This window comes from Cucurbita pepo, chromosome 4 (assembly GCF_057944985.1).
Source record: "Cucurbita pepo subsp. pepo isolate OVF chromosome 4, ASM5794498v1, whole genome shotgun sequence".
NCBI classification, from domain to species: Eukaryota; Viridiplantae; Streptophyta; class Magnoliopsida; order Cucurbitales; family Cucurbitaceae; genus Cucurbita; species Cucurbita pepo.
In genome coordinates this window covers 12222899-12239353 of record NC_141801.1, presented here as the reverse complement: position 1 = coordinate 12239353, position 16455 = coordinate 12222899, and the positions used below count along the sequence as shown (strand labels likewise).

At 37.9% G+C, this 16455-nt stretch overlaps 4 protein-coding genes across 7 annotated transcripts; 3 read left to right on the top strand and 1 right to left on the bottom strand.

Moving 5' to 3' along the window:
• The first annotated feature begins 70 nt into the window (after positions 1-70).
• On the top strand, positions 71-2265 carry ABCI17 (non-intrinsic ABC protein 3). 2 transcript variants are annotated; one of them, XM_023675376.2, is made up of 4 exons: positions 71-270; positions 361-702; positions 1028-1215; positions 1486-2265. In XM_023675376.2, exons 1-4 carry the CDS (start codon positions 225-227, stop codon positions 1807-1809), a joined length of 900 nt encoding a protein of 299 aa, XP_023531144.2. In that variant the 5' UTR covers positions 71-224; the 3' UTR covers positions 1810-2265. The 2 variants fall into 2 exon arrangements, with proteins under 2 accessions (XP_023531144.2, XP_023531145.2); XM_023675377.2 differs by having other exon boundaries at positions 72-270; positions 1555-2265.
• A 112-nt stretch (positions 2266-2377) lies between these two features.
• Positions 2378-3771, top strand: ATL43 (RING/U-box superfamily protein). Its single transcript, XM_023675375.2, has one exon. It carries the CDS (start codon positions 2487-2489, stop codon positions 3696-3698), a length of 1212 nt encoding a protein of 403 aa, XP_023531143.1. The 5' UTR covers positions 2378-2486; the 3' UTR covers positions 3699-3771.
• A 774-nt stretch (positions 3772-4545) lies between these two features.
• LOC111794012 (uncharacterized) lies at positions 4546-11427 on the top strand. Of its 3 annotated transcripts, XR_002815007.2 has the most exons (11): positions 4546-4887; positions 5064-5313; positions 5429-5493; positions 5641-5705; positions 5916-6002; positions 6081-6211; positions 6394-6472; positions 6924-7157; positions 8021-10505; positions 10617-10845; positions 11027-11427. XR_002815007.2 is itself a non-coding variant. In XM_023676114.2 (8 exons), exons 1-8 carry the CDS (start codon positions 4628-4630, stop codon positions 7085-7087), a joined length of 1101 nt encoding a protein of 366 aa, XP_023531882.2. In that variant the 5' UTR covers positions 4546-4627; the 3' UTR covers positions 7088-7349. The 3 variants fall into 3 exon arrangements, 2 of the variants coding, with proteins under 2 accessions (XP_023531882.2, XP_023531884.2); XM_023676114.2 differs by lacking the exons at positions 8021-10505; positions 10617-10845; positions 11027-11427 and having other exon boundaries at positions 6924-7349; XM_023676116.2 differs by lacking the exons at positions 8021-10505; positions 10617-10845; positions 11027-11427 and having other exon boundaries at positions 6763-7066.
• Positions 7422-9633, bottom strand: LOC111793359 (cold-responsive protein kinase 1-like). The gene is made up of 6 exons (XM_087123136.1): positions 9474-9633; positions 9258-9388; positions 8814-9027; positions 8488-8719; positions 8256-8406; positions 7422-8168 (listed from the first exon to the last, which is right to left on the bottom strand). Exons 1-6 carry the CDS (start codon positions 9631-9633, stop codon positions 7878-7880), a joined length of 1179 nt encoding a protein of 392 aa, XP_086979262.1. The 3' UTR covers positions 7422-7877.
• Positions 11428-16455: the final 5028 nt, after the last annotated feature.

Sequence of the window (16455 nt, the reverse complement as noted above, 5' to 3'; positions counted from 1 at the left end):
TTGTCTATAAAAGAATGACATTATTCCATAGGACAATTTCAAAACAAAACACACGTCCTTGTTCTAAGCCACTCTCAATTCGTTTCAATTTTCAACTGGGATCGGCTTTATTCAGTTCCATTTTCTTCTGATTCCACGCCATTATTAACCGACACCAAGCTTTTCCAATTTTCAACCCACCCTTCCTCCTTTTCGCCTCAAATCCTTCGTTTGATTCGAGCAGAATGATTCCAGATACTCTTATCCCGGCCGATGACTCTGACGGTATCCGTAAGTTCTTCAACTTTTGATTCACTTCGTCTAGTAATTTTGTTTTTCATGAATCTTGCCGGTGATGGGGAATTTCGTGTGGATTTGTAGGCGATCGGCTTCGAGAGCACCTACTAGTGGTGAACGAGGAAACGGAAAGCGGAGGAGTGGATGATCATGTGAAGATTCGGATACGTAATTTGACGAAGTTTTCGGACGGAAAGGAGAATCCGATTCTGAGAGGTATCAGTGTGGATATACTTAGGGGGAAGATCGTCGGAATTATTGGTCCGAGCGGCAGCGGCAAATCCACAATGCTTAGGGCTCTCAATCGGCTGTGGGAGCCGCCAGCGGAGACGGTGTTTCTGGATGGCCACGATATCGTCGATCTCGACGTTCTCGGCCTTCGCCGGAAAGTCGGGATGCTCTTCCAAATTCCTGCTCTATTTGAAGGTGCGCCGATTTCTCGATTTCTCTTGTTTCTTCACATCTAGGGTTTCCTTTGTGCCATTGGAAATTTTGGGAAATTCCTAGAAAATTGCAGGCGAAAGTAAACTAGTTTGAAATTAGTTGTGAGAAGTTGACTTTGAAGAAGTCTAAATCATGAAGAACAATGATGCATTACTTTTTAAATTCTTCAAACATATGTTGGGTCATATGAGAAAGAATTCGAAGTGGTTTTACTTTTCTGAGAAGCCTATGCGTTTAGACTATTACCGTCAAAAACTTGGCTGCTGCAAATATGCTTTGTTGATCCATTTTATATACCGTCCTTCAGGCACTGTTGCTGATAATATCAGATATGGTCCACAGTTAAGGGGAAAAAAGCTTAGTGACGATGAAGTTCTTAAGTTACTCAATCTAGCGGACCTCGACTCCTCGTTCTTTAGCCAGATTGGTTCTGAACTATCCGTTGGGCAGGCTCAACGAGTCGCGCTCGCTCGGACCTTAGCGAATGCACCTGAGGTATGTATACTTACTTGCATTCACTAAATCACATAACAGCATGTCCTCTCTTAGATTTTGCTAGTGATATTGAGAAAACATGAGCGAATTATAGGTAATTCGATATGAAATTTAGATAGTTGAGCAGTAGATTATGCGGTCTGGATCGAGATGGTATGGAGATATTTGAGATTCAGGACCTGAAAACAGAAGCCTCAGGACATGATTCAGGACCTTCCCACATCAAGGAATTTGAATGGCGTTTGTGTTTGGTTGTTTATGGCTGTGTAGTTTAGCAATGAATCCAACTTCTGCGTTGTGTTAATATTGTTGATCATGGGCATGTCTACTCTGCTGAAGGTATTGTTGCTAGACGAGCCAACGAGTGCATTGGATCCGATCTCGACTGAGAACATCGAGGACGTGTTGATGAAGCTGAAGACGAAATGGGGATTAACAATCATAATGGTTTCCCATAGCATCAAACAAATCCAGCGAATTGCAGACGTAGTCTGCCTGCTAGTAGATGGCGAGATCGTCGAAATCCTCCCACCCGACAAGCTCTCGGAAGCCAAACACCCAATGGCCCTCAAGTTTCTCGAACTCAGCTCTTGAAACAGCCCTTCATATTGTGTCCTACGTTTGCAAACTCTCCTAGAAGTCGAATAATATAATGAACATGGAACTTCTCTGGTAACTATTAGATGCATGAAGCTCGAGAGAAAGTGTGAAAATTGTTGGAAGAAAAAGACAGAGTGAGAGGCTAAGTTTGTGGGCTTGAGAGTGGGGCGTCGGCAAACTGAACCAACAGGGGCGCAGGCCACGGGGGACCGATCCAATGGTCTGCTCTGTTGCACGCAGACCCCCAACATCAGTCACGTGCTCAGTTACCCACCGGACCCACATTTACTTCTGCCACGTCACCATCCCTGCTCTGTCTACAGTGTTTGTTCGATCTTCACTTTTATTATTATTATTATTATTATTATTAATTATAATTATAAATATTTGAGAAATAGTTAATATTAATTAATTAATTAGAAAATAATAATGTAGACAGCTTTTTGGGTTTGTTTGGCTTGTTTGCTTTGTTTTTGCATGATCTCTCCAAAATCACATCCATGCCCAAATCCGAATCTTTCTTCCTCTCCCCCAGAAAACTATTATTATTATTATTTTTTTTTTAGTCTAAACATAAAACAAAAGACAATAATTAAAATTGAAAATTCCTATTTGCTCCCCCCCCCCCCACCCCTTTCTCCTTCTAACTCATTCCTCTGTTTGATTCAGACATGGGCACCCTTCCCGATTCCTTCTTATTCTCTCTGATTTTCCTCTTCACCGTCGTCTCTCCAGCCGCCGCCGCCCTCCCCGGCGATCCTTCTCTAAACCTTTTGCTTCCTCACCCAATTTTGTATCGCTTCAAGGCCATACAGGAAACTGTTTTTGATGCTTCTCCTTCTCCCCCACCGCCGCCGTTGCCCTCTCCTCCTCCACCGGAAGACAAACCCGTCTACTCTCCGTTCCGGCCTAGCATGGCGGTGGTTGTCGGCGTTCTCACTACCACTTTCTCTATCACGTTCCTTCTTCTTCTCTACGCTAAGCACTGCAAGCGTGGGAATGCGGTGGTGGTTGGGTACTCGAGATATCCCAATTCGGTGATGGGCGCTCCGAGCTTTACGACGAGGAAGAACTCCGGCATCGATCAGGCGGTAATTGAATCGCTGCCGATTTTTCGATTTGGGTCGTTGAGCGGTCAAAAGGAAGGCCTCGAATGCGCCGTTTGCCTCGACAAATTCGAGCAAACGGAGATTCTTAGACTCCTTCCGAAATGCAAACACGCGTTCCATGTCGAGTGTGTCGATACTTGGCTTGATGCCCACTCCACTTGCCCTCTCTGCCGCTACCGAGTCGACCCGGAGGACGTCTTATTAATTGAAGACGTCAATATATTTCTCTACAACCCAGCGCCGGCGCCGCCTCCGCTGCCTCCGCCGCGGGATTCAAACTCTAAGGATGTAGTATTGAACTTAGAACAGGGGAGAAAAAGTGGCAAGGCTGGATCCGGGAGAGTCTCCGGCAGACACTCATCGGTGGGTGAGAAGCGAACCGGTGAATCCAGTCGCCGAGATCCGGCATTGTTGAGACGATCCCTCGACAGCAAGAGAAGCGAAACGGTGGCCATCGGGTGCTTCGATCGGCACCGGAAGGACGGGCTACTTTTGCCGGACGAGAAAACTAATCAGAACCAGAATCAGAATCAGAGCAGATTCGAGCACCGGATCATAGTGTCGCCGAGGGCGCCGGTGGTGGTACAGGGGCAGCAGAGATGGAGCGATGTACATGCGTCGGATTTGCTGTATCTACGGTCAGAAATGATAATATCTGACAGCCGCAGGTTCTCGGTAGCTTCATTACCACCGGAATTAAAGAGACAGCGACGGATGGGGATCATGGGGAAGCATGCCGGAAAAGGGACCGGGTTGATGATGGCAGACGTGTAATAAATAACGGTGTCAGATTCAGAAATCACGGACCCAACCAGCTTCTAGAACAGAGCAAACCCTCCCTCCCTCCCCCCCCCCCCCCAAAAAAAAAGAGGTAAAAAAACAGAGTAACCAACCCATTCCAATTTTCTCCACTCCACCAACCCATCACCGTCGAAAAGTACCGGCGGACGGGAGGTGCTGGCGGCGGAGAGAGGATCGGCCAAAAGGGGAAAACAGTGGAGGGGGAGAGGGAAAAGCGGATCTTGAAAGGGACATGGAGGGCAATAGAATTAACGGGGATGAGAAGGGGATTCTTAGTTTTTTCTTTTTATATATATGTTAAAATTAAAAAAATAGATTTTTTCTTTTTTGTGGGTAGGGAAAAATAGTGTAGGAATAACGAACCTATAATTTTTATTTTTATTTTGTTACATACCATGTTGTCCCACGTTTCATGTTTGCCTCTATGATGTACTCTTCTAATGTTCTATGTGATATGATATGATAACCTTTTTTTTCATAGACCGAGAGTCGATCGAACATTTCATTCTTTAACACCCGATAATCAATCTATAAAAATTCAAACTAAGGAGGCTCTCCAACAAGAGAGTTTGGCTCCATGCCTCCGCGCTCGATCTTGAATTTTCCGAATGGAGGAGACCATTTGGCATGATTCCACTCGATCATATGAACAACAGATTCCTTTGATTTAAATTTAATTCTCCAAATTGAGACCATTTATTTTGAGAACAAGGAATAAGAACGAATATATATATATTATATATATATATTTAGATTTAATTAAGCCTATTTTATGAACAATGAAATGGCTCCAATGGCGTTTTAGAGAGTAAGAGAAAAAGGATAAATTAAATAAAAAGAGTTCCAATGGTTGAGAGTCGTTAATCGTTACTTCTCTGTTTCAGATTTCGGGAGCGTAAGAAATGTTACGCGCCATGACGATCGGCAGCTTCTCCCTGAGAAAATTAGTATCCGGAATCGAGACTCAGAGACCCTGCAATCTGGAGTCGTCTTCTACACCCAGCCGCTTTCAGTTGAAATCGGTATCGAAATCGAAATTTCCTTTGGTTCCACAGACCAAATCTACGAAGCTTCGCATTGAATTTCATTCTAAGCCACTCCATAGCCTCAATAAGCTCCCGTTTATGCGAGTTCGCTGCTCCGTCTCCGCCCTCTTTCACTGGTTAGTACCACTGTGCAAGTTATTTCGCTTTATATCTCTCTTGTTCTCTCCCTCTTTTTATGTATTTTCCATCAAATGTTGAATTGATTGTGAACTGTACCTTTGTGTATAGAAACTGATGTAGAAGCATTATGTAAATTGTTGTTATCAGTGACTGATAATGGCTTTCAATTTAGGGACTCATGGAGTTCTATGTTGTCGAATTGCTTAGACATTTCTTGGAGATGGGCTACTCAAATCACCTCCTATTACTTGTTCTTTCTTTGCTTAGTTGCACAAGCCCACGATTATCCATCTCCTTCTGTTAGATACCCTTGTGAAGATGTTAACAAGTATTATGCTAATGTAGCACAGTTAACAGGTGAACCTCTCAAACGTAAGCTAAATTCAATCATTGCTGCACATCATTCCTTGTCCTATAAAGAGGTACGTTTTAGTTTTTATTATGAACTTTTAGCTATAGCTTGACTGCTTCTTCTAGCTCGTTTAATACGTCGACTACTACGCATCTATTGCTCGGCTAAGATGATGTAATGAACAGGTCTGGGATGCCATCAAGATTCTTGATGCTGCTGATGTGGACAAACCAGAAGCCTCATCAGAAATGTAATGCTCAATTTTGTTTGGTTTGTAATTTCCATTCATACAAATCTAATTATTTCATGGGAATGCAACTTTTTCCGATTTTCGTGAAGGGGGCTTGTTAGTAAATTGCACCTTAATATTCTACATACTTAATGAATTCTACCACAGAGTGGAGATTTACTCGCAAAGGATTGTGTCAAAGTCGCTAGCAGGGAAGCCTGAGGGTTGGAACAGTAAGTTCTTGAGCAAACTAGTTTTTGACCGCAGGCTCTAAAGGTTTCAGTTTAAATAGCTTTCATGGGAATTTTAGTAAATTTGTATGAACATTACATACTTTATTGTAAGAGATAGAACATTCAGTATGTGGTATAGCAAAACAAACTAACAGCAGCACTCATATATGAAGTGTTATTTTTCGTTTTTCTTTCCATCTTGTTATTCAGGGGAGCATTTGTGGCCTCGCTCTTATGGGCTCAGAAGAGGTCCATCCCTGACCGATTTGCAGAATATCCATCCAGCAGATGCAAATGGTAACTTGAGAATTTCCCATTCTGGCGACAAGTTGATGAAAGTAGTTTGATATTAGTAACTAATTGAAATTTGTGCAGTGAATTCCTCACGGGGAAACAAATATTTTGGAGAATGCCAAGTTAACTCCCCAGAATGTATGAAGCCAGCCTACAAAGAAGCTGCTTCTGATACTGAAACAGACAAGGAAAAATGGGCACCACCTAAGCGCGTAAGAATTTTGTTGAACTTTTGGCAATCTTGAACTTAAGATTCTTTCTTCCCCAGGAAAAACGATTGCGGATTCAAAGTCAGAAACATTGCAATGGTTAAATATTGAAGGCAGTGATTACTAGAATTATATTTTTTCTTATATATCATGATTTTCTTATCTGCAATGGTTTTCACTGGCAGGTTAGAGGAGATATAGCACGGGCAGTAATGTATATGGCAGTCTGTTATGGGTTCCACCTTTCTGATTCTCCAGACAAGGGTAAGTTTCAAGTAAAAAAAATGCGTAATAGCCGTCCAATGCAATCATTTATATACATTTAAAAAAATGCATTGGTGCATTTACACAGATATTCTTTAGCCTCATGCAGTAGTTTAATAACTTTTTCCTTTCACCGTCTTTAAATTTTGGAAATTAGGATAAGCAGAGCAGTGTTTGAAGAGATAGGGAAATTTTTTTTGTAGTGCTAGGATGTCAAGTTATATCAAGTGATAGTCCTGGGTGTAAGGTAGTGCATGAAAAGCTTAATAAAATATGATGTTGTCATTCAGGATTCAGGAGTAGGTGATGGGGCTGTGTTTTCGCTTCTGTGGATCAGTGGGATGGGGCCTGAAACTATAATAATCCAGGAACAAAAATTTGTATATTTTTTTTTCTTAATATACATAAAAATGGTTGTTCATATTTTAAAAGATTCATCCATCTTCTGTAGGAAATAAGGAGATGGGCTTAATTTCCACATTGTTGAAGTGGAATAAGAGTGATCCGCCGTCAAGAGAAGAGAAGTTGAGAAATGAAAGAATATGCAAGTTTTATCAGCACAATAGAAATCCGTTTGTTGATCATTCAGAATACGCTGATCTAATTTGGAAGTAAATTTCTCCAACTTGTGAAAGCTCAAAGTTTCTTAAGGGGAACAATGACCAATGTCAGTCACAACCACAAGGTAAGAGTTTCTTAGAAGGAGATGTTTTTTTGTCCTAAGCGATCTTCATTTTTCTCAATCTTGGAAGAGGAAACCATGAAGGTAGCAATGCATAATATTAGATTTTGGCTTGTATTTATTCATGATGAAACATGTACAAGATAATGTTTCATGGAAGTTATAGTTCTTAATGAATACCCAAAAGCTTCGACATATTAGGCTAGGCCTCGGGTAGATTTGAACTTGTTAATATATCCCGTTATTTCTTCGGGTGAGTGGGTTTAGGTATTCATTTAGTTCTAATATAAATGATGGTGGGAGATAATACTACAAGAATTATAGAACTTCTACTATGATATTATCATGTCAAATTGTCTTTAAACTCAAAAGCTTAAGTTGTTAAGATATGAAAAAAAAAATTAGAATAATGCACTTTCTCAAGATGGAATGTAAGTCGATGTAGTAAGCATTTTGTTACTACACTTCGATGACATTTAAACAACAGCAGAAACAAAGTGAAATTACATTAATCTTTTTGGTGAGAATAACCTCTATTTAACTTGCTATAATTGTTCCGTGAAAATTGAGACACCAATGTCCTGTTGACATAAAGAACGAAGACCACGTTAAAACTATATGATAATTGATTTAATTCTCCTCCAATGTTTAAAAAAAATGCAATGGCTAGGTAGTCAAAGAGCCAGTTTTTTTTCCATGACAAAGTAGGCATTGGCGTTGCCTTCACTGTAATGGAGAAGGAATGGTATCTGCATGATTAGTCAACGAGAGACCTTTGTTCCTTTTAGGCCTTCTTTCCAAGAAGGCTGGTTTCGAAGGTGTTTGAATGATTTCAAATTTGTATGTTAACATGGCAACAATCTCAGACATTGCAGGTCTCAGGTTGCCATGAGGCTGAAGGCATAACAAAGCAACCTGCATTGCATGTACTACATTCTTCTCCACATATCCATCATCCTTCATCTTTGGATCCACAAGCTCGATTAGTGCAGACCTCTCATATAGTTTCCATGCCTGTATATTAGTATGGTTAAATAGTCATATCTGAATACCTTAGAAATTGATAAATACTGCATAATAGTTGTGGGATTTTATACATACATATTCTGGAAGATACTGCATTTCTGTTGGTAGAGAAAGATTTGTATTTTTTCTGCCACTGATGATTTCAAGCACAAGAACTCCAAAACTGTATACATCTGCCTTTTCTGACAATTCTCCCCTAATTGCATATTCTGGTGCTGTGTAGCCTCTGAACAAATGAAGGGCATGTGATAAAGCTTTAATTTATAAGATGTGCCTGACAGTAAATGAAATTAGATGAAAAGCTTACAGAGTTCCAGCAAATGTAGTGCTTAGGTAAGCTTGGTCATCTGGGAAGAATCTGGCCAACCCAAAATCTCCAATCTTTGGCTGAAATCTGTCATCAAGAAGAATGTTGCTTGCTTTGATGTCTCGGTGAATAATTCTTAGATGGGAATCCTCATGTAGATACTGCAACCCTTTGGCAATGCCTCTGATAATCTTCAATCTGGTATTCCAGTTGAGGAATTGATCGCTTACCCCTGTTTTGTACCAATTGTGATATACAACGTTATTGTATTGTGAGGTAAAGGGCAGGGAAGATCACATCAGATAGAGAAGGACTACTAGTACTACCATATATTATGAGATCCAAACTCTTGTTCTCCATGTATTCATACACGAGTAGCCGTTGAGGCCCATCTGAGCAGCAACCGAGCAGGCGAACCAGGTTCTTGTGTTGGATGCTTGTTATCAGTCTGACCTCTGATAGAAACTCTGGTTCTCCTTGTTGGGATTTGTTTAGTGAAAGTCTCTTAATTGCTACCAATCTTCCATCTTCTAGCGTTCCCTATAAGGGTAGGTTCCCATTTAGTCCTATGCTAAGTTTCTACGGAATAGAATACTTCAACAAGAGGGAGTGTTAGGTTGATCTTTTGCCCAAATTATATCATAAATTTTGGCATGAGGTTCCAATCATTTTTATGCACTTACCCAATATAGACCCTTTTCACATGATGGTGCAAATGTAACAGGAAAGAATTCATATGCATCAATTATTCTAGTGAATGAAACTCATACCAGATAGACGGGTCCAAATCCTCCCAGGCCTAGAAGATTTGTCGGATTAAAATTCTTTGTTGCCTTTTTCAGTGTGTGAAAGTCAAAGTAACTTATTGAGTGGAGATTTTCGCTTAACAAATCTGCCGATGCTGCAACGTGAGGTGAAAGCACTTACTTTTTTGCAGTTTTATAAACATTACTAGTTTCTTCAGATATAAGAATTAACTCTGTTACCTTGAGTTGTTCCTGTTGGTCTTAATAGCTTCACCACTGTATTTGGTTTGAGAAATTTTCTAAAAATCAATATGAGAATCAACAAGATCACCAGCACAACTAGCATCCCCAGGAAAAAGAAGAAAACTGGAGAATGTAGCAGAGATGAAGAGCTCTTCATCTGACCTTCAGAGGTTCCTGGAACAACAGCATGTAAATTTTGTTGGTTTCAATATGAAAATTGAATCACTATGAAATTACTAGAAAGAGGGAAAGCACCTACAACTTTAAATTTCTTGCCAAAACAGAGGCCAAAGTTAAAGTTCAGTTCCATATCTGGTATGAACTACTGTCAGAATCAGTGTGGAGCTTGTAAATTACCTTCTAGTTCGGCGAGGCATCCCTCAGTTGGCCTGCAAAACGTAAATGAAGAAGCTTGCAACCAAATATTAAATTCAGGTTTCCCTTTCCCTGTTTTATTGTCTTTGCTTTCTTGTGTTATCTGTTTTATTGTCTTTGCCTTTTGGGTTTGAAGCAGCAAAGCTTATCTCTGAAGTGTGCTGAAAATGCTTCAGCTGAACAGATGATGACACAAAACCAGCCTAGTTTCTGACGAAAGAGGTAAACAAGTGGTGAAGTGTGTATAATTCCCTCGGATCTTACAAATTCTCATTTGTTCCTACTGGCAGTTGGCCCTCTGATAGAAATATCCAAACTTCATTTTCACAGTTTTTTTTAGCTGATATCGTAAAAATGGATAGGGACGTTTGTGTGAGATCTCACATTGGTTGGGGAGAAGAACGAATAATTCTTTATAAGGGTGTGGAAACCTCTCCCTAATAGACGCATTTTAAAAACCTTGAGGGAAAACCTGAAAAAGAAACTCCAAAGAAGATAATATCTGCTAGCGGTGGACTTAAGCTGTTATAGTTTGTCTGTAACGTCGTACATTAACTCTTATGCTAGTTAGACCTTCTTGTGATATCCATCCAGACACTCACGGTGTTTGCTGTCAACAACAGCTAATTGAAAACAACAAGAAATGTGTTCACGGTACGGCTTTGTTCTTTGTCTTTCTTTCTTGTTCTAGGGATTTCGTTTTATATTATAAGAATAGAGGATACTCAAATCTGTTGGAGTATATTATTATTTCATTTTTGTTAGGAGTCAAAATATATCTTCAATTCAAGTAAGAGAAAGAGAAGAAAAACAGAGGTGGGACAGAGACCTGGCGGTGGTGGTGGTAGTGTCAATGCCAATGCATTGACTGAAAACACAGACGAGATTGGGTCAAAATACAGAATTCCAAAGGCTTTGACCAATCGTTTTGGTGTTTGGAAAAAGAAAGTCAACATGAATGTCAAATCCAAGATTGTTAAACAGGAATTGAACCGTGAGTTGCACTCCTTTTCTTAATCATACGTGTTTTATTAGAACGTCAATCCCAATTAATTACCCAAAAAAACACAACCAAATCATTCTCTTTCTCTTTCTCTTTCTCTTTCTCTTTCATGTTCTGTTCACCAAAACCAAAGTTGTCTTGTTCACTACCTGTTTGTCATTTTTCCTCTTAGGATCTTGAGAGTTGAAAATTGGGCTTTTTGAATCAGCGCCCGCGTAGGAGAAGCTCAAACCCATCACAGGACGAGAGAAAAATCAAGGTAAATTACTCATTTTTCTTGAAGTTTTGTGTCTATCTGATTCATAGCCTTTTAGTTTTGTGTCATTTAGATGATCAAACGTTAAAATATTTTCTGAAGTTCACAAGATCGATCAACTTTAAGCTTGAAAATCCAACTACTTCTAAACTTATAATATAACGAATAAAAAAAGAGCTTAAAATGTAGAGAGAGAAACAGAGAGTAAATGGGAAAAGAAAGTTTTTATTGGAAAGTAGTTTGGAAAATTGAATGCACACTGTCCATAGTTGTTTGTCAGCTGCTGCTACAAAAAAAAAAAAAAAAAAAACGAAGAACAGCCCAATATTCAATTCCCTTTCTGTTCACCAAGTAGAATTCCTAATTTTTCGTTTGCCTTTCTGACCCATTTCAATTCAATGCCCTTTCCCAAATCTGGGATATGCGTATCATATTGGTGGGATTTCATTTTCCTTTCTCTCTCTTCATATTTTCTTTCTCCTTAAAGCTTCCATCTCTCTATTTACCTTATTGCCATCACCTTGAATTGGAAACCTCAATCAAATTTCATGCATCCTGTTGGGTTGCTTTCACCATTCCATTCAAGTGATTACAGTTGTGTGTGTGATAATATCATCTCTAATGGGTTTAAACTCTTTACTCTTTCCTTGTAAAGTTTGAGCCTTTTTTATTTGAAACAAATGGGGACAAGAAAACATCAAATGGGGTTGAGTTGGAAGAGCTTTTGATTTCACTGACATAAAAGTTAGGCTATATCAACAAAAGAAATTAGAACAAACTCAAAGGCAAAACAAAGCTTAAGACGTACAATAATAATATGATCTTAGTTTCTTCTACTTATTGTGAAGTGGGTTAGGGCCAGTAGGAACAACCCTTTTCTCCTCAGAACTACTGGTAGCATTATTGATCATCTTCTCAGAGCTTGAGAAGAAGCACTCACAACAATACAGCTTCTTTGACTTGCACCTTCTGCTACTCTCCATGGCAATCGTCAAGCTGTTGTTGTCTCTGGTACTGTCTTGAGCCAAGAACAACATCTTCCGAGCTCCGACGACCGAGCCGATGCAGACAAAAACCGATAGCGAAAGCACCAAAATGCTGGATTGAGCTAGCCTCATTGCACCACTTGGTTAAAAACTTGATGATTTAGAAACCATGAGAAAGGTGAGGATGAGAATATATATATACTTGAAAAAACAACAGAATGAAGAATTTACACTTGAAAAGTGACCTGTGAAGGAGGGAGAGAGGAAGAGAAAAGGCAAAAGGAATTGGCAAAGTGAGAGAGAAAGAGAGAGAGAGAGAAGGGAAGAAGATAAGGAGTTAGTAATAGAGTGTGAAGAACATTAAGTAATGGTACCAATTGGAAGAAACATAAACAGTAAAAGACTCTTTTTTATGCATCAAAATCGCTCTCTGATCCAAAAAAAAACCTCTTCACCAACCCTCATTAATGGCCATTGGATGAAATATCATAAATAAATTTAAAGAAGACAAGGATTTGTAATTGGGAACTGTAACAAAAGCCCAAAACACAACATTCTGTTCTCATATGTATATATAGACCACAACCAAAACAAACAAAAAAAATATCAATTCCTCTCAATAACCAGTGAGTTATGGAGGAAGCTTTGTATGTTCAGGACCTCCTCGTGCTTCCAAAGGGCCATGTGCCATTAAAAGCTGACATTCAGAGAAAAGGGTAGAGAAATAGCAGAGGGAAAGCTTGGGGAAGACGTTCATGGAGTTAATGAACAAAAACTTTAATCTTGCATTCATAGTGTGAGTTGTTTGTTAGCGTTGCCGTCCATTTGGCTTGGCCTGAATGATGAAAATCTCAGAACTCTTTTATGGCATTGAATTAAAGAGGATTGTTTCTCTGTTGGTAAGGGCTTTTGAATGCTTATAAAACTTGAAATTGTGTGTCATAAGATATCGTAAGAGAAGTCCCCAACATTATGCCGTGGTCGGTCCAATCACTGATGGAAACGTATTGAGGCTCCAACTCAGGCACTTTTAGATGCATGTCAACTAAGAACAGGCTTGACTTGAATGTAGAGACACCTCCACCACCACACAATTTGCTACCCACCAAGTATAAACCATCATAAGTGGCTGAGTAACGCCTAACAATCCCTCTCCTACAAAAGCCAAACACCACTCACTTTCTAAAGGGTGACACCACCTTAGACTAAACCGGAGAACTCGTTTGTAACTGTCCAAGCCCACTACTAATAGATATTGTATTTTTTGGGTTTTTTCTTTCGGGTTTCCCCTCAAAGATTTTAAAACGCGTTTGCTAGAGAGGAGTTTCCACACCCTTATAAAGAATGTTTCGTTCCTCTCTCCAACTGATGTGGAATCTCACAATCTACCCCCTTTAGAGACCTAGCGTCCTCACTGACACTCGTTCCCCTCTCCAATCGATGTGGGATCTTACACCTTCTGCTACGAAAAAAAGTTATGATAAGAAACACTCATTTTTTCATGCTCGTACTACAGTTAAGCGATCCTCTTCGAATAATCCGTCCAATCCAAAGATAGCTATAATGTCCTGCCATTCTTTGTAACGTTGTAAACCTTTAAAAGTATGTAGATTGATCGTTCGTATCATGTTTATAGGAATGAGGTAAATAAACCATCTTTTTGTTTAGATGCTCTAAGTTTTAACGAATGAAACGTGAAACATGTCGTTGTAGTAAGTTAAGCTTAAGTATTTGGTGGCGATATTGACAATTTTGTCACCATTAAAAAGGGTGGAAGAAAAGGGAAAGAAGAGTTAAAGAGATTAGAGAGGTTGAAAAAGCTCTTAGTTAGTATGCCTCCTCAATTAATTTATCCCAAAACTAGTAGCACTTTAATTACTTTGCACAGAAAGGCAATTATTAATTAATAAAACTTAGCTGAGCTGCAAGAATGATTAATTTCCTATAAGCCCTCAAGTTTAGAGGGTGGTTAGGGTTTGAGTTAGAGAAATAAATGAGGTAGGGCTGCTCTAATCTTCATAACCTTTTTTTTGTTTTTGTTTTTTTTTTTTAAATGTTGCTTTACTCAGCCTTGAGAGACAACAAATTGATCTATAAGGCTATGGGTAGAATATTAAAAAAACGTTTAAATGAAATTCAATTATATCATCTATTGTTCGGTGTCGTTAATTAGTAAAGCCCATGAAAACTTGTTAGCTAACGATGAAAGCTTTACATTGCTTATACCTTTTTCATTTATCTTTTAGATATTCGGTGGCTGTCGGTCGAGCTAGATAGCTTTCGAGAGCTGTACAGTCTCCAAACGGGTCGTCTCAGGGCATTAGCCCATCGGTAAATTTTGAGGTTTTTTTTTTGTATTTTGTTTTGAATTTTGTATCCCGAACACTTTTCCCACTCCACTTGAACGGTACCAAAAGTAAGCCTAATTTTTTAATTTTTTTATATAAAGAAATAGAAGAAAATTACTTTTGTTTGAATCAAATTTTGGGCATGAAAAAAGAAAGACTTTTTTTTTTTTTTTTAACAATATTTCAAAATAAGTTTGAAGGTAATAAATGAAGAAAAGTCAATTAATTTTTTGTGTGGAGGCAATCATTTAAAATGAAAGAAAAAAGTGTCCCTAAAACCCAAAAAGTCTTTTATTATTATTATTTTTTAATTATCTCTATACAAATAGAGTAAGCGAAATAATTCCCACAACTTTATATTTAATCCTATGATTCAATCTACAACAAATTCTAATTCACTTTTTTTGAATTAAAATTCAAAATTTACGTCCTTTCGAGTGTCAGAACGTTGATCATTAGCTAACACTTGACCTTTCATACTTTTAAGGTTGGTTTGCTTCAAGTTTCATCAAGAGTCTCTCGATCAACTCTCTGGTTGAAGGCTCGATGAACCCTAGGGGGTTTGATCAAGCAAACTAAGATGACCCATTAAGGGATTCATTCATCATCCATCTGAATGAGGTCTAGACCAACTTTTCAACGAGTCAGTCTTCTAGATCTTTTGGCTGACTTTTAGAGATTGCACAAAAATAGAGCTCGTCCGTTTTGGTGGGTCAGTCGTTTCGTGACTATTAACTCGTACTCTTCTTAGACTTTCTATATTTAAATTCCATCCCAAACAATTTTGATGTAATTATAGTCAAAATAGAGGATTAGTTGTGAAAAGACAGAGTCAATAAGGACCTCCCAAGAAATATATTATGCAAATGATGAGTTCTATATTTTTATCAACTCATATTAAATATTTAGAGAGAGAGAGAGATAAAGAGCCTAATTTTATTTAATTTGGTGGCTTCCATTATTAAATTTCATTATTTGTTTAATATATTCATCATAATTCATTTGCTTTTGGTAATTAATTAATTAATTATGATTAATGAAATAATTTTCTTATTATTATTATTTTTCCTGGACTTTGCTTCTTTTATATTATGCCCTCCTATTATTTGCACAATAAATTCTTTGAAAATTCCAACAAAAATAAATGAGTCACATAATTTTGTTTATTTGCATATAATTTTATACATCTAATTCACTTATGTTATATTAATTAATTATCAGATAGCTTTAATCTTAAAGGTTAAGTTTTAATTAATTTTTTATAATTATTTCATCAAATTACGTGCTACAATTTTTACGCCAATTTCCCTATTAAATTTAACAAAATAAATAAATTATAAACTCATTCAGCTCGAGCGATATTGACCATTACATAATTTTTTTCGAGAATTTTTTTATTAGAGCGAAGAAATTGTAACAATTTTTTTAAATTTAATATTAGGTTTCTAATATGTTAATCGTCCACATTTGATTTACATAATTAATCTTTATAATTAAATACGTAAGCTTAACAATAAACATTATAATTGATGTAAATGTATTTGTTTTAATTATAGATTAAAATAATAATAGTAATAATAATAATTATTATTATTATTACAATAATAATATATTTAACACCACATTATTATATTATCTCATAATCAAATTTTCATTTTTTTAAAGAGAGTTAGTGGTGTGATTGATGGAAAAATCCTTTTAGATTAAATCGTCTCGTCTTATCCAACGAAATTTGGACACGTAAGAGATCAAGGTTTCGATAACCACAAGAATGTAACCTATAGAATTCATCTCGCCATGAACCCATCTTTTCACATCCACAAAATGACCCTAAAAATAAAACTAGAGAGTTATTGTCTAAATTTTAAAACGCGTCTTTTAAGTAGAAGTTTCTACATTCTTACAAGAAATGGTTCGTTTTCCTCTCCAACGAACGTGGGATCTCACGTAATATATTTATTTATATGATTTTGTTTGATAATATTATATTTATAATATTTAGAAGAGGTGA